This window comes from Pseudophryne corroboree, chromosome 4 (genome assembly GCF_028390025.1).
Source record: "Pseudophryne corroboree isolate aPseCor3 chromosome 4, aPseCor3.hap2, whole genome shotgun sequence".
Classification (NCBI taxonomy): domain Eukaryota; kingdom Metazoa; phylum Chordata; class Amphibia; order Anura; family Myobatrachidae; genus Pseudophryne; species Pseudophryne corroboree.
The window spans coordinates 556,153,820-556,170,093 of record NC_086447.1 but is presented as its reverse complement, the minus strand read 5'-3'; the positions used below and the strand labels follow the sequence as shown (position 1 = coordinate 556,170,093).

Here is a 16,274-nt window from a genome sequence, read left to right as displayed (position 1 = left end):
ACTACAGGTAGTTTTTCCTCACCGAACATAATACTCCTTTTTGGTGGTACTCGTATTATCAGAAATGTGTAAAACATTTTTCATTGCCTCAATCATGTAACGTGTGGCCCTACTGGAAGTCACATTTGTCTCTTCACCGTCGACACTGGAGTCAGTATCCGTGTCGGCGTCTATATCTGCCATCTGAGGTAACGGGCGCTTTAGAGCCCCTGACGGCCTATGAGACGTCTGGACAGGCACAAGCTGAGTAGCCGGCTGTCTCATGTCAACCACTGTCTTTTATACAGAGCTGACACTGTCACGTAATTTCTTCCAACAGTTCATCCACTCAGGTGTCGACCCCCTAGGGGGTGACATCACTATTACAGGCAATCTGCTCCGTCTCCACATCATTTTTCTCCTCATACATGTCGATACAAAAGTACCGACATACAGCACACACACAGGGAATGCTCTGGTAGAGGACAGGACCCCACTAGCCCTTTGGGGAGACAGAGGGAGAGTTTGCCAGCACACACCAGAGCGCTATATATATACAGGGATAACCTTATATAAGTGTTTTTCCCCTTATAGCTGCTGTATAGTTAATACTGCGCCTAATTTGTGCCCCCCTCTCTTTTTTAACCCTTTCTGTAGTGTAGTGACTGCAGGGGAGAGCCAGGGAGCTTCCCTCCAACGGAGCTGTGAGGGAAAATGGCGCCAGTGTGCTGAGGAGATAGCCCCTTATCGGCGCCCCTTATCGGCGGCCTTATCTCCCGTTTTTTTATGTATTTTGGCAGGGGTTAAATGCATCCATATAGCCCAGGAGCTATATGTGATGCATTTTTTGCCATCCAAGGTGTTTATTATTGCGTCTCAGGGCGCCCCCCCCAGCGCCCTGCACCCTCAGTGACCGGAGTGTGAAGTGTGCTGAGAGCAATGGCGCACAGCTGCAGTGCTGTGCGCTACCTTGTTGAAGACAGGACGTCTTCTGCCGCCGATTTTCCGGACCTCTTCTGCCTTCTGGCTCTGTAAGGGGGCCGGCGGCGCGGCTCTGGGACCCATCCAAGCTGGGCCTGTGATCGTCCCTCTGGAGCTAATGTCCAGTAGCCTAAGAAGCCCAATCCACTCTGCACGCAGGTGAGTTCGCTTCTTCTCCCCTTAGTCCCTCGATGCAGTGAGCCTGTTGCCAGCAGGTCTCACTGAAAATAAAAAACCTAAACTAAAACTTTCACTAAGAAGCTCAGGAGAGCCCCTAGTGTGCACCCTTCTCGTTCGGGCACAGAGATCTAACTGAGGCTTGGAGGAGGGTCATGGGGGGAGGAGCCAGTGCACACCAGATAGTCCTAAAGCTTTCTTTAGATGTGCCCAGTCTCCTGCGGAGCCGCTATTCCCCATGGTCCTTACGGAGTCCCCAGCATCCACTTAGGACGTTAGAGAAATATATGCTAATTATCGGGTTTGCGTACATCTCTGAATTAGGCCCATTTAACACTTCTCTTACAAGCCGCCAGATTGCGACCAGTTACGTCCATTCACCCACAGTAGAGATTCGACTAAGGCCGAATTCAATTATCTGAGGCTCATGCAGTGGCTTGAGCTATTCAATTACAGCCCGCAACAGCCCGTGATAAGCCTGCAAGCTGCACTTAACATGGATTTCTGTTTGAGCCTGAGGGAGACTCAAAAAGAAATCTGCAGTAAGTTCTCCTATCGCAGGGGCCTCGGACGCGAACCTATGGGTTAGTGTGCATTGTCCGCAATTTTACCACGTAAAGAAAAGGAGTTGTAACTGAATAGATTTGGGCGTAAAAGACTGAGGCTACCACTCTTTTCCTTACACAGCAAGCTTTCGAGCCTAATTGAATCCGGCCCTAAGGATCACTCTTAGCGTCTCTAATTTGTGCAAATTGGTTGTGACGCATGCGCAGATAGCTAAAAATTGTGAGGTGCGCCCACATTCAGTATTCCTTGCGACTCAGAAACAGGTCCTTACTTTGTAAGGTCCCAACAACTGATATATATTGTAATAGCAAATGGCGCTATTACTGAACATGTACTACTAGACCATATAATACATACAGATATTTTATTTATGTATGTTTTAATATGCCTTTTTATTTTTCTTGTGAATCAATACAGTATTTCCAGGAAACAGAATATATGTGAAATTTTGGACATCTTGCGCTTCCAAATAAAAAGAAGCATGTTATTGCAACAAATAATTCAAAGGAAACCAAATGCAAGACCTAGATCTCCTGCTTTCTTCTTTAGTCTATAATAAAATATACATCTGCAAGAAATCTCATGAATTACATTCTTTCTCCACGTGTAAAAGTCTCTATGAAATATAGAAACAGTTTACCAAGAAAGCTATTTAAAAAGATATACCAGTTTAATATAGAGACATTCCTGACAATTACGTCCTCTAAGTTTTCACAAGCGTATTTCACTCTGAAATGTTATAAATCTTGGCCTTTATGGTTTTGTGGGGTCTGTTTTTCAAAAAATCTATAACCTAATTATGGTTTCAAAACAAATGGTTTTTTTTGCTATCTCACCAAACACTTGAGTCTGCAGTTTCTCATTTCTTTAGTGTATGTAATCTTACAGCTACCTCTGAAATATACAGCTTGTGTCAGTACATATGCAGCTACAGTACTTGATTAAAAGGCACACACGGACATGTATGTGACATGATCTACAAATCTCTTAAGATTTCTACAAGTCTAAATACTAGTGTATTCTAGATTTATTTCTGTATGATAGAACTAGAATGTCAATGTACAGCGCATTAGCCTTTTGCTATTTATAGATGCTGCTTATCATCCTAGATGGCATAGCAATGCTATGTGAACTGTATATTCGCAAATTCACATTATTTTACACTAAAGTGAGAGAATATTGTTGCCGTTATACATAAAAGAGAGGGTTTTTTTCCCAACAGTGGTGTGTAACCTACATAATTCACAAGCACCTGTTACAGAACACTGTATAGTAATTAGTACCTATTCATCATGTGCTTGACTAATGGCAGTTACATTGGATGGAACTCCCTTGTGTAACATGCACTGGATTTACAGCGCTGATCTATGTGCTATTTTAGGTCACATTTCTGTTCCTATAAATCTCTGACTAGTCTTCCCCTAAACATTTGTAATATATTCTAAGTACATTGAAAATATTCGTTAGCTACCATTTGTAAAATAGAGATTTCTATACACTAGTCCTAGGAAAATGTGTTGGTAATGAAAAAATAGGTGCAATATTAGGGCCAAACATGCATATATCAGTAGTCTGAAGTATGGAAAAATAATCACTGTAAGTTATAGATATCAAGTTGGAAAAAAATAAGATTTTACTCACCGGTAAATCTATTTCTCGTAGTCCGTAGTGGATGCTGGGACTCCGTAAGGACCATGGGGAATAGCGGCTCCGCAGGAGACTGGGCACAGCTAAGAAAGATTTAGGACTACCTGGTGTGCACTGGCTCCTCCCACTATGACCCTCCTCCAGACCTCAGTTAGGATACTGTGCCCGGAAGAGCTGACACAATAAGGAAGGATTTTGAATCCCGGGTAAGACTCATACCAGCCACACCAATCACACCGTATAACTCGTGATACTATACCCAGTTAACAGTATGAAATATAACTGAGCCTCTCAACAGATGGCTCAACAATAACCCTTTAGTTAAACAATAACTATATACAAGTATTGCAGACAATCCGCACTTGGGATGGGCGCCCAGCATCCACTACGGACTACGAGAAATAGATTTACCGGTGAGTAAAATCTTATTTTCTCTGACGTCCTAAGTGGATGCTGGGACTCCGTAAGGACCATGGGGATTATACCAAAGCTCCCAAACGGGCGGGAGAGTGCGGATGACTCTGCAGCACCGAATGAGCAAACTCTAGGTCCTCCTCAGCCAGGGTATCAAACTTGTAGAATTTTGCAAATGTGTTTGACCCCGACCAAGTAGCTGCTCGGCAAAGTTGTAAAGCCGAGACCCCTCGGGCAGCCGCCCAAGAAGAGCCCACCTTCCTCGTGGAATGGGCTTTCACTGATCTAGGATGCGGCAGTCCAGCCGCAGCATGTGCAAGCTGAATCGTACTACAGATCCAGCGAGCAATAGTCTGCTTTGAAGCAGGAGCACCCAGCTTGTTGGGTGCATACAGGATAAATAGCGAGTCAGTTTTCCTGACACTAGCTGTCCTGGAAACATAAATTTTCAGGGCCCTGACTACGTCCAACAACTTGGAATCCTCCAAGTCTTTAGTAGCCGCAGGCACTACAATAGGTTGGTTCAAATGAAACGCTGATACCACCTTAGGGAGAAACTGGGGACGAGTCCTCAATTCTGCCCTATCCATATGGAAAATCAGATAAGGGCTTTTACATGACAAAGCCGCCAATTCTGACACACGCCTGGCCGAAGCCAAGGCCAACAGCATGACCACTTTCCACGTGAGATATTTCAAATCCATGGTTTTAAGTGGCTCAAACCAATGCGACTTTAGGAAATCCAACACCACGTTGAGATCCCAAGGTGCCACTGGAGGCACAAAAGGGGGCTGAATATGCAGCACTCCCTTAACAAATGTCTGAACTTCAGGCAGTGAAGCCAGTTCTTTCTGGAAGAAAATCGACAGAGCCGAAATCTGGACCTTAATGGAACCCAATTTTAGGCCCATAGTCACCCTGACTGTAGGAAGTGCAGAAAACGTCCCAGCTGAAATTCCTCCGTTGGGGCCTCCCTGGCCTCACACCACGCAACATATTTTCGCCATATGCGGTGATAATGGTTTGCGGTCACTTCTTTCCTAGCTTTAATCAGCGTAGGGATGACTTCCTCCGGAATGCCCTTTTCCTTCAGGATCCGGCGTTCAACCGCCATGCCGTCAAACGCAGCTGCGGTAAGTCTTGGAACAGACAGGGCCCGTGCTGCAGCAGGTCCTGTCTGAGCGGCAGAGGCCATGGGTCCTCTGAGATCAGTTCTTGAAGTTCCGGGTACCAAGCTCTTCTTGGCCAATCCGGAACAATGAGTATAGTTCTTACTCCTCTTTTTCTTATTATCCTCAGTACATTGGGTATGAGAGGAAGAGGAGGGAACACGTAAACCGACTGGTACACCCACGGTGTCACTAGAGCGTCCACAGCTATTGCCTGAGGGTCTCTCGACCTGGCGCAATATCTTTCTAGCTTTTTGTTTAGGCGGGATGCCATCATGTCCACCTGTGGCCGTTCCCAACGGTTTACAATCAGCTGGAAGACTTCTGGATGAAGTCCCCACTCTCCCGGGTGGAGGTCGTGCCTGATGAGGAAGTCTGCTTCCCAGTTGTCCACTCCCGGAATGAACACTGCTGACAGTGCTAACACGTGATTTTCCGCCCATCGGAGAATCCTTGTGGCTTCTGCCATCGCCATCCTGCTTCTTGTGCCGCCCTGTCGGTTTACATGGGCGACTGCCGTGATGTTGTCTGACTGAATCAGTACCGGCTGGTTTTGAAGCAGGGGTCTTGCCTGACTTAGGGCATTGTAAATGGCCCTCAGTTCCAGAATATTTATGTGTAGGGAAGTCTCCTGACTTGACCATAGTCCCTGGAAGTTTCTTCCCTGTGTGACTGCCCCCCAGCCTCGAAGGCTGGCATCCGTGGTCACCAGGACCCAGTCCTGTATGCCGAATCTGCGGCCCTCTTGAAGATGAGCACTCTGCAGCCACCACAGCAGAGACACCCTGGTCCTTGGAGACAGGGTTATCAGCCGATGCATCTGAAGATGCGACATGGACCACTTGTCCAACAGGTCCCACTGAAAGGTCCTTGCATGGAACCTGCCGAATGGAATTGCTTCGTAGGAAGCTACTATTTTTCCCAGGACTCGCGTGCAGTGATGCACCGACACCTGTTTTGGTTTCAGGAGGCCTCTGACTAGAGATGACAGCTCCTTGGCTTTCTCCTCCGGGAGAAACACTTTTTTCTGTTCTGTGTCCAGAACCATCCCCAGGAACAGTAAACATGTCGTAGGGACCAGCTGTGACTTTGGAATATTTAGAATCCAACCGTGCTGTTGTAGCACCTCCCGAGATAGTGCTACCCCGACCAACAACTGCTCCCTGGACCTCGCCTTTATCAGGAGATCGTCCAAGTACGGGATAATTAAAACTCCCTTTTTTCGAAGGAGTATCATCATTTCGGCCATTACCTTGGTAAATACCCTTGGTGCCGTGGACAGACCAAACGGCAACGTCTGGAATTGGTAATGACAATCCTGTACCACAAATCTGAGGTACTCCTGGTGAGGATGGTAAATGGGGACATGCAGGTAAGCATCCTTGATGTCCAGTGATACCATGTAATCCCCCTCGTCCAGGCTTGAAATAACCGCCCTGAGCGATTCCATCTTGAACTTGAATTTTTTTATATAAGTGTTCAAGGATTTAAAATTTAAAATGGGTCTCACCGAACCGTCCGGTTTCGGTACCACAAACATTGTGGAATAGTAACCCCGTCCTTGTTGAAGGAGGGGCACCTTGACTATCACCTGCTGGGAATACAGCTTGTGAATTGCCTCTAGCACAGCCTCCCTGTCTGAGGGAGTTGTTGGCAAGGCAGATTTAAGGAAACGGCGAGGGGGAGACGTCTCGAATTCCAGCTTGTACCCCTGAGATACCACTTGAAGAATCCAGGGTTCTACCCGTGAGCGAGCCCACTGATTGCTGAAGTTCTTGAGACGGGCCCCCACCGTACCTGGCTCCGCCTGTGGAGCCCCAGCGTCATGCGGTGGACTTAGAGGAAACGGGGGAGGACTTTTGTTCCTGGGAACTGGCTGTATGCTGCAGCTTTTTCCCTCTACCTCTGCCTCTGGGCAGAAAGGACGCGCCTTTAACCCGCTTGCCTTTTTGGGGCCGAAAGGACTGTACCTGATAATACGGTGCTTTCTTTGGTTGTGAGGGAACATGGGGTAGAAAAGCTGACTTCCCAGCTGTCGCTGTGGAAACGAGGTCAGAGAGACCATCCCCAAACAACTCCTCACCTTTATAAGGCAAAACTTCCATATGCCTTTTAGAATCTGCATCCCCTGTCCACTGCCGAGTCCATAACCCTCTCCTGGCAGAAATGGACAGTGCACTTATTTTAGATGCCAGCCGGCAAATATCCCTCTGTGCATCTCTCATGTATAAGACTGCGTCTTTTATATGCTCTATGGTTAGCAATACAGTGTCCCTGTCAAGGGTATCAATATTTCCCGACAGGGAATCTGACCACGCAGCTGCAGCACTGCACATCCATGCTGAAGCAATAGCCGGTCTTAAAATAATACCTGAGTGTGTATATACAGACTTCAGGATAGCCTCCTGCTTCCTATCAGCAGGCTCCTTCAGGGCGGCCGTATCCGGAGACGGTAGTGCCACCTTCTTTGATAGGCGTGTGAGCGCTTTATCTACCCTAGGGGATGTTTCCCAACGTGACCTATCCTCAGGCGGGAAAGGGTACGCCATTAGTAACTTTTTAGAAATTACCAGTTTCTTATCGGGGTAAGCCCACGCTTCTTCACACACCTCATTTAATTCATCAGATGGGGGAAAAACCACTGGTAGTTTTTTCTCCCCAAACATAATACCCTTTTTTGTGGTACCTGGGGTAACATCAGAAATGTGCAACACATTTTTCATTGCCTCAATCATGTAACGTGTGGCCCTATTGGAAGTTACATTAGTCTCATCGTCGTCGACACTGGATTCAGTATCCGTGTCGACATCTGTGTCTGCCATCTGAGGTAGCGGGCGTTTTAGAGCCCCTGATGGCTTTTGAGACAGTTGGGCAGGCACGAGCTGAGAAGCCGGCTGTCCCACATCTGCTATGTCGTCAAACCTTTTATGTAAGGAGTTGACACTTTCACGTAATTCCTTCCACAAGTCCATCCACTCAGGTGTCGGCCCCGCAGGGGGTGACATCACATTTATCGGCATCTGCTCCGCCTCCACATAAGCCTCCTCATCAAACATGTCGACACAGCCGTACCGACACACCGCACACACACAGGGAATGCTCTGACTGAGGACAGGACCCCACAAAGCCCTTTGGGGAGACAGAGAGAGAGTATGCCAGCACACACCAGAGCGCTATATAACACAGGGATTAACACTATAACTGAGTGATTTTCCCTTATAGCTGCTTATATGTATACTACTGCGCCTAAATTTAGTGCCCCCCCTCTCTTTTTTACCCTTTGTAGTCTTGAAACTGCAGGGGAGAGCCTGGGAGCGATCCTTCCAGCGGAGCTGTGAGGGAAAAATGGCGCCAGTGTGCTGAGGGAGATAGCTCCGCCCCTTTTTCGGCGGACTTCTCCCGCTTTTTTATGGATATCTGGCAGGGGTATTTTTCACATATATAGCCTCTAAGACTATATTATGTGAGTTTTATGCCAGCAAGGTGTTTAATATTGCTGCTCAGGGCTCCCCCCCCCCCCCCCCCCCGCCAGCGCCCTGCACCCATCAGTGACCGAAATGTGAGGTGTGCATGAGGAGCAATGGCGCACAGCTGCAGTGCTGTGCGCTACCTTGTTGAAGACCGAAGTCTTCTGCCGCCGATTTCCAGGACCATCTTCTTGCTTCTGGCTCTGTAAGGGGGGCGGCGGCGCGGCTCCGGGACCGGACGACCGAGGCTGGGCCTGTGTTCGATCCCTCTGGAGCTAATGGTGTCCAGTAGCCTAAGAAGTCCAAGCTAGCTGCAAGCAGGTAGGTTCGCTTCTTCTCCCCTTAGTCCCTCGTAGCAGTGAGTCTGTTGCCAGCAGATCTCACTGAAAATAAAAAACCTAAAAGTATACTTTCTTTTCTAGGAGCTCAGGAGAGCCCCTAGTGTGCATCCAGCTCAGCCGGGCACAAGATTCTAACTGAGGTCTGGAGGAGGGTCATAGTGGGAGGAGCCAGTGCACACCAGGTAGTCCTAAAGCTTTCTTTAGTTGTGCCCAGTCTCCTGCGGAGCCGCTATTCCCCATGGTCCTTACGGAGTCCCAGCATCCACTTAGGACGTCAGAGAAATGGGGATTGGACAGAGAAAAACTTGACATGTGAGCCAGACACCAAAATAAATAATCTTTAATATTGTGGCCAACACTGTTGTATTCAGCACATTATGAAACAGGCAGTACTACAACAGGTATAACATCATAGTACTCTTGGAGCTAAGAACTGGTTTAGTTCTAAAGTTTAGCTCTAGCCTGGAGTATGTTATGGGCTTATTAGAATTGTACTATAGTGTGACTTGCTTGGGTAAATATTATAATACAATATAGAAACTAATTTGACCTGGTTAAAGTTCTAGCTACAGTAATATACAGCGGACCTGAAATGCCATAGGATCTTTTTTAGAGCACATGCCTCCCTCCCGGGACTCATGATAAGTACCCTGTTGTGGTAAGTCATAAACAAAGCTAAATAAAATGGTGGTTACAGTCAGTAGCGCAGATAGGGGGCAGGGAGTGGGTACTAATTACCCGGGCTTCTTGGAGGGGCCGAGCGAAGGCCCAGGTCCTTGCACCCCGCACACACCCCTTCTCTCCTTATCAGCCAGCAGACGCAGCCTTATTCTCCAGCCCAACACATGATGTGGTATGCTGGGTTGCAATAGGTCCAGGGAGGCTGCTGCAGCTGAGGCTGGAATGGCCTCCTCTGGCTGGAAGGGCACCCCCACCCTGGGTCTGACCCTGGCTGAAGGGCATCCTACTGCAGGTCGGCGCTGTTTTGCGGCACATAAAAAGTATTTACTACACTTTTTTACAGGGGCATGGCCACACCTCTGCAGTTAGGCCATGCCCCCTTTCATTACCAGGGCCCAGGATTCCTTTCTATTGCCCTAGGTACAGAAAAGCTCTTAATGACCATCTGAAATTACTGTTTACATAAAAAAAATTGGTTAGTATAACCTTAAGGCTGTACTACCACCTATAGTAAATGTAAGTTACCCTGGAACTTTCCCATAACCTTAGCCCTGGGGTCTGCCACATGCAACTACTTTTCCCGGGGGGGCTGCTGATTCTGTAATTCAGCACTGGCAAAACAGTTTAATTCATTAACTTTAAATGGCAGCAAAGAGAGGGATATGAGAAAGAAAATCAATTGCAAGCTTCAAATCTCCTGATGACCTGAGGGCAGCTTGTGATTGGTTCTTCACTTTGGGGGCTTTAGGAGCAGCCCTACAAAATGGTTAGAGTAAGGCATATCTTGCTAAAATACGAAGTGGTAGTGCCATGGTCAAAGCTCTTACATTGAAATATGAACTGAGTTGCCCAAGGCAACTAATAATAGTGATCCATCAGATAACTGATTTATTTTTGTTTGCAAAATGAATTTTCACATTTGCGAAAGACAAGAAAAAGAGCCCACCGCAGGCCAGTTTCTCCTCGCTAGGATAGTCTTCTACCACATGGGCTGTCCCAGAATGCCTTTTCAAATAAGTAAATGATTTTATACTATTTAGCACACTTTATACTAAATAGGCCCCAGAGTAATATATAAATCACTGGTAAATGACACAGCAGGACAGGTGATAAGCCCCGGTGATTATATCTTTGGGTTCTGTTTACGCTTTGTTATTAAATGGAATGCTATTTCAGAGAGATATATTGAAGAGATATAAGGCACTGACCAATCAGCTTCAAATTACAATTTTACAGGCTGTTTTTGAAAAATGACAGAAGCTGATTAGTTAGTGCACAGGTTCTCAAACTCGGTACTCGGGACCCCACACAGTGCATGTTTTCCAGGTCTCCTCACAGAATCGCAAGTGAAATAATTAGCTCCATCTGTGGACCTTTTAAAATGTGTCAGTGAGTAATTAATACACCTGTGCAGCTGCTGGGTTACCTGCAAAACATGCACTGTGCAGGGTCCTGAGGACCAAGTTTGAGAACCTGTGGGTTAGTGCAGTGGTTCTCAACCTCTGTCCTCAAGTACCCCCAACAGTTCATGTTTTACAGGTCACCTAGCAGTTGAACAGGCGTATTCATTACTCACGGACACATTTTAAAAGACCCACAGGTGGAGCTAATTATTTCACTTGCAATCCTGTGAGGAGACCTGGAAAACATGAACTGTTGGGGGTACTTGAGGACAGCGGTTGAGAACCACTGGGTTAGTGCATTGTTTATCTCCACGTTATCTCCATATACGCATTGCTAAATACCCCCTTAAATGGTGTCCTTCTCATTATCATGTTAATGCAGCATTGCACATTGATGGACAGGTGCATAAAACACAGGAAGTATTTAAGGAATGCAGAATAAAATTGACAGTAAATCTAGGTTACAGACCTAAGAAGACAGTTGGCTAACCTTAATCTCTGTGAAACTGTGCTAAAATATCCCTATAAAATATGCTTCTTGTTTTGTTACAAAATGCTGGAAACAACAATATTGTTTTCAGCCACATTTACAAGTATATGACCAGGATTTCCAGGTTGAAAATAAAAAACTTGACGGTAGGAGTATAGTACTGTAGGTTACGGTCATGATGGCATGGTTATGAACCTTTAATACATCTTGTGATATATCAGCTAGGTTTTGTACCCAATAACTACTATCAGTTCCATTGTATTCAGTGTTGCTGGTTACCATAAGTCACCATCTCAGTATTTCCAAACATCTTGCACACAACACTTGTAAATTGTGTCTATTTACAAACACCACAAATGTATCATTTGAGGAACTTTTTACAAATGAAATACATGAGCCCAGTAATCAATCAAGCTTCTAATTCCAGGTAGGTTAAAGCAAATCTTATAATTTTATCATTTTTAATTACTATGTTAAACATAATATACTTGCCTGAAAATAAAATATTACAGCAACAAGAATCAGATTTTAGACCCTTGGATAACTCATGTTAAGGCTTACTTGTACGTGCACTTGCATTTTGACCTGATGTAACTACCACGCAGTTGAAATTATTTGTAAAAATGTTAAAAAAAATGCAAAAGTGAAAATGCGTATTAGTGGACGCAACTGATTGGTCAGTCTGGACATAAGGCTTGCACATTCTGAGGATTTTTAGTTTTCTGACTAAAGTTCACATACATTTGTTTGTGCACTAATCCTATGTTTTGTAAGAAATGCCCCAGTGCACTTAGGTCCTCCCTCAACTCCAAATATTTGCACATCCTGAAAAATGCCATTATCTGTGCAAATGTATGCACTATCCATAAAGGAATCAGTGCATGTGTAGACAATTAAGTTTCTAGTGAAACATAAACAAGAACATCCTCAAATGGGTGATATTGTATATTCCTCAGATGCACTTCATGTTTAATAACCCCCAATGAGTGTATATAACTCACATGGGAAGCAGATCCTTGAAGCGGATTTCCTTAAAAAGAGTGATCCACTCACACTCACAAAAGATCGGTCTTAGAATACAAAAAAATGGATAATAAATTTATACTGAAGGATTTGATAGGCATGACCACAGATTGCCATCAGTCAGGAGGGAACTGATAACTACATATAAGAGCATCTCGTAATGGCATTACCTGGCAGCCCGGGCAGGGCATCTTCGTTGGCCAGCAGACCCCTCTGTTTCCCACTCTGCAGTCCGTTCTTAGACTTCCACAGGAGCTTCACCATCTCTATAATCTCCGGCAGCTCGCAGGACAGGGTCCCCGGGTGGAAGGCTGCTGGCAAACTACCCATGAAAGTCGGTGCTAGCACCTCACCTGTCCTCCAGCTCCTGCTTATCGCTGCCGCCGAGTTATAGCATGTGTCCAGCACTGGCATCCTGGCCGCCGCCGACCGGGCTGCTGCCACACCGGCGTATCCAGGGGAAGCCCCCCTCACTCCGTCACAGGGAAGGCAGAGCAGTGTCACCCAGTCACTTCTATGGTAATAGCTATTCCTACACAGCGACCGCGGGAGGCGGCGTATTAGTACATTGCTGCCTTCCCTCGTCTTCTCTCATCTCTTCTCCTCTCTCGGGGTTCCTGCATGTGTAGCCCCGCTTAGCGACATGTGCCCGGCTCGCTGCACCCAAGGTCAGAGGGACTGAGAGAGACGCTACCCCCCGGGAAGTCTGCACCCCGCTGTATCCCGTATGCCTCACAGGTCTGTGTGCCCGGTGGCTTCCTCAGCTGGTCAGGGGGAGCTACTGAGCCTCTGAGGCGCACTGTACTGCCTGCTCCTGGCTGCTGTTGCTGCTGCAAGGGAAATGATAGTGATTCACATACCACAGGCTGCACACAGGGAGAAGTGAATCAGAGCTGCAGGCTGCCAGGCACATGCCCAAATACATGTTGTGTAATCAGCTCTTCTTCCTGTCTGCCTGCTATTTACTGTATATGCCCCCAGCAGCGAATGGGAATCACAATTCAGTAATATACAGGCATCGTTAGATGTTACATTTGTGACAGACGTTGGTACACAGTTATTGAGGTTGGACAAAGGACCACAAGTGTCTGCTTACAAAAAAAAAACAAAAAAAACAACAACACTATTTCAGGGAGATTCTAATGACAGATTAATCAAGAGCTGCCACAGATTAGGAGAGTGTCCAACTCCTACCCAAAGGTGTCATGCAGAATGCTACTGGGTGCTGTGCTTCATGTAGCATTCTGCAAAACGTTCACACGTGACATGGCCAATTAGGCTTTGATCAACCATCCAGACATATTGAAGATGACATAAAAGTTACACAAATAAATGCTTGTTAAAAGACCAGTATATTCATCTAATAACCCCATCCATAGGCGGATTTAGACCTCATGGTCAGAGCCGTTTTAACAGTAGTGTAGGCCTCCAGCAGGTAGGGGTGGGGTGTGCTATCCGCAGCAGCTTTAATGTCCCATGGGTGGTAGGGAGTGTTCTATCATCCGCTCAGCAAGTACTGTAGGACCTGGAGGAGCAATTTCTGCTAATTACTCCTTTACTGCACAGATGGTGGGTGATGGGGCGGGAGGGAGGGAGAACACAAAACTGTAGAAGGGGGCATTGTGCTGAATGAAGGGACCCTACAGGACTTCCGGGGTGGTAGGATGTGTTTATTACGCAGGGGAGGAGTGGATAGTGGGACTTTATATTCATCATTTTCCGGTGCGAGGTCAGCGTGCTTGACTGCAGATATCTCCAGTTCCTGGAAACAGATTTCAATGGTATAAAAAAACTAGAGAGTACCACCTTTCAGTAGGTACTGGGGACTTGGGGATCAGGTTCAGGAGACAGAGCAATCCACCAATGTAAATATAAAACTGCATACCAGGCGTGTGGAGCTGGAGCAGGGACCGGATGCTGGAAGGCTGATATCTCTGGTTCTGGGCATATTATAGACAAGCTGCCAGTGGCCACCAAAATGGGAGAGTCCCAGCTCTGGCTGTGAAGAGCAATTAACAGGCTCGGATGGGGACCACTGCTTTGATGTCGGATATCTCCAGTTCCCAGTACAAAAAAATTGGTACCCCTGGAAAAAGGGAACCCTCAGCTATTAGCCTAGGGCCCTTTTACTCCTGGGACCCTTGGGCAACTGCACATTGAGCCCATACGAAAAGATGGCCCTGATTATGGTCAATACAGTCACTGACTGAGTGGTGCAATAATGGATATTAATGAATATTATAAAGGACAGGGGACCTGCTAATAGGGGATGGAGGATGTGCTACAATCATGGGGCACTGATATATATAATGCTGGCTCCCATACCTTATAATACTTACTATTACACCCAGTTACATTAGTTTTTTACTGCCTTATATATGAATGCCTCTCCCCTCCTTACTAATTGTATTACCCCACTGATTGTAGCAGGTATCTACTATACCGTAGCACTTAAAATAAAGTACAATGGCATATTGATGTACCATCAGTCAGTGTGTGTCTCTCCCCCCCCCCCCCCCCCCCCACTCTCCCAGCCATGATTGTAGCAGGCAGGTATTAGACACTGTACTTAAAATAACATTGTCCGTCCCCTCCTGCCTGATTGGAATTTGAAGTAAGTGGATGTTATATAAAATTAAAAAAATACTGTAATAAAGTGCGCTGGAATACCTCATTTTTTTTCTGTGCACATCCCAGCTCCTCTCTCTAAGAAGGTTATTCAATTGTTGAAAACGGCCTGCTTCTCCACCGGCGCAGGTGGGAAAACACGTGGCTTTGCCGATCCACATGTTTTTCGCTCCAGCTGAATTTGTCACCCAGGCGAAAACAGGCCCTGCTATTGAATGGGGTGAATCCCCACTCGCACTAAAAATAGTGAAAGTGGGATTTTTTCGCCTATAACAAAAATACAAACCTAACTGAATACCCCCTATGCATCTGACATCATGCACACGTGTGCCATGACTGGTCACATGCACAATACTGCAGGACTGGAGACACAGGCATGCGCTAGAGCCTGCATCTAACAGCTGTCTAATCACTGACAACCTGCCGTGAGTATTCAGTCAGCCCAGCTCTCAGACAATTTAGGTGAAGCCGTGGTCCGCTGGAAATGCCCTTTATACAAACTTGTCATGGGCCCCCTGGGACCAACAGGGCCCTAAGCACTCATCTTTCTTTCCTTTTCCTTCTCACTTGAATAAAAATACTGTACATCATGTTCAGTGAAATAAATTCATGTATTTTACTGTAAATAACAATTTAAACAATAAAAAATGCAAACTTTAAGTAGGCATTAGTAGAAATTTAATATACAGTACAGTATGCATTGAGGCACATGGAGACAGCAAAGATATTGTAGAGCTAAGTTTTTAAGGTGTACCTTCTCAAAAACCTGACAACAAGGCTTCCACCTCATTCCTGAATAATATCACAACTGGATACTACCAATGGACATTTGCAAAGCATATATTCTTAGGTGGGTATTTAATTATTAAAGCTCAGAGAGAGATAAAACTGAGAGATAAAGTACTGACCGGTCAGCTTCTGCTTTACATTATACAGGCAGGGTTTGCAAAATGACAGTTTCAAAGCGCCACTAATTTTTTGCCTTGTACATGATTGGCGCTTAAAAAAAAAGTCTGAGTTTGTCCGGGAACCTCCAGCCAGGGGTGTAGCGAGGGTGGACATTATTTTCATTGAGGCATGTTACATTTGAAAAGAAAAAATATATAAAAATCCCAAACTGGTGACAGGGCCAGTTCTAGACCTTGTGGAGCTCAGTAATGCGAAAGTTTCCTTTGGGTGCCTCCATGTTTAAAATATGGACAGTGCGTGCCAAACTAAAAAATAGGAGCGTTACTTCACGGGAGGGGTGTGGCCACATATTATCAATTCACATTACACTGCACAGTAGTGTCTGTTATTCACATTAC

At 46.0% G+C, this 16,274-nt stretch overlaps 1 protein-coding gene across 6 annotated transcripts in view; it reads right to left on the bottom strand.

The window, feature by feature from the left end:
- PDE7B (phosphodiesterase 7B) overlaps positions 1 to 16,274 on the bottom strand; it is a 698,908-nt gene that overhangs the window by 168,923 nt on the left and 513,711 nt on the right. The window contains exon 1 of one of the 6 annotated variants that reach the window (XM_063917383.1): positions 12,510 to 13,213. The exons of 4 other annotated variants lie outside the window; for them this stretch is intronic. In XM_063917383.1, coding sequence (XP_063773453.1) covers positions 12,510 to 12,753 — 244 coding nt within the window. In that variant the 5' untranslated portion in view covers positions 12,754 to 13,213. Of the gene's footprint in view, positions 1 to 12,509; positions 13,214 to 16,274 lie in introns of those variants that run through there. One more of the 6 variants, XM_063917384.1, reaches the window with a different exon arrangement.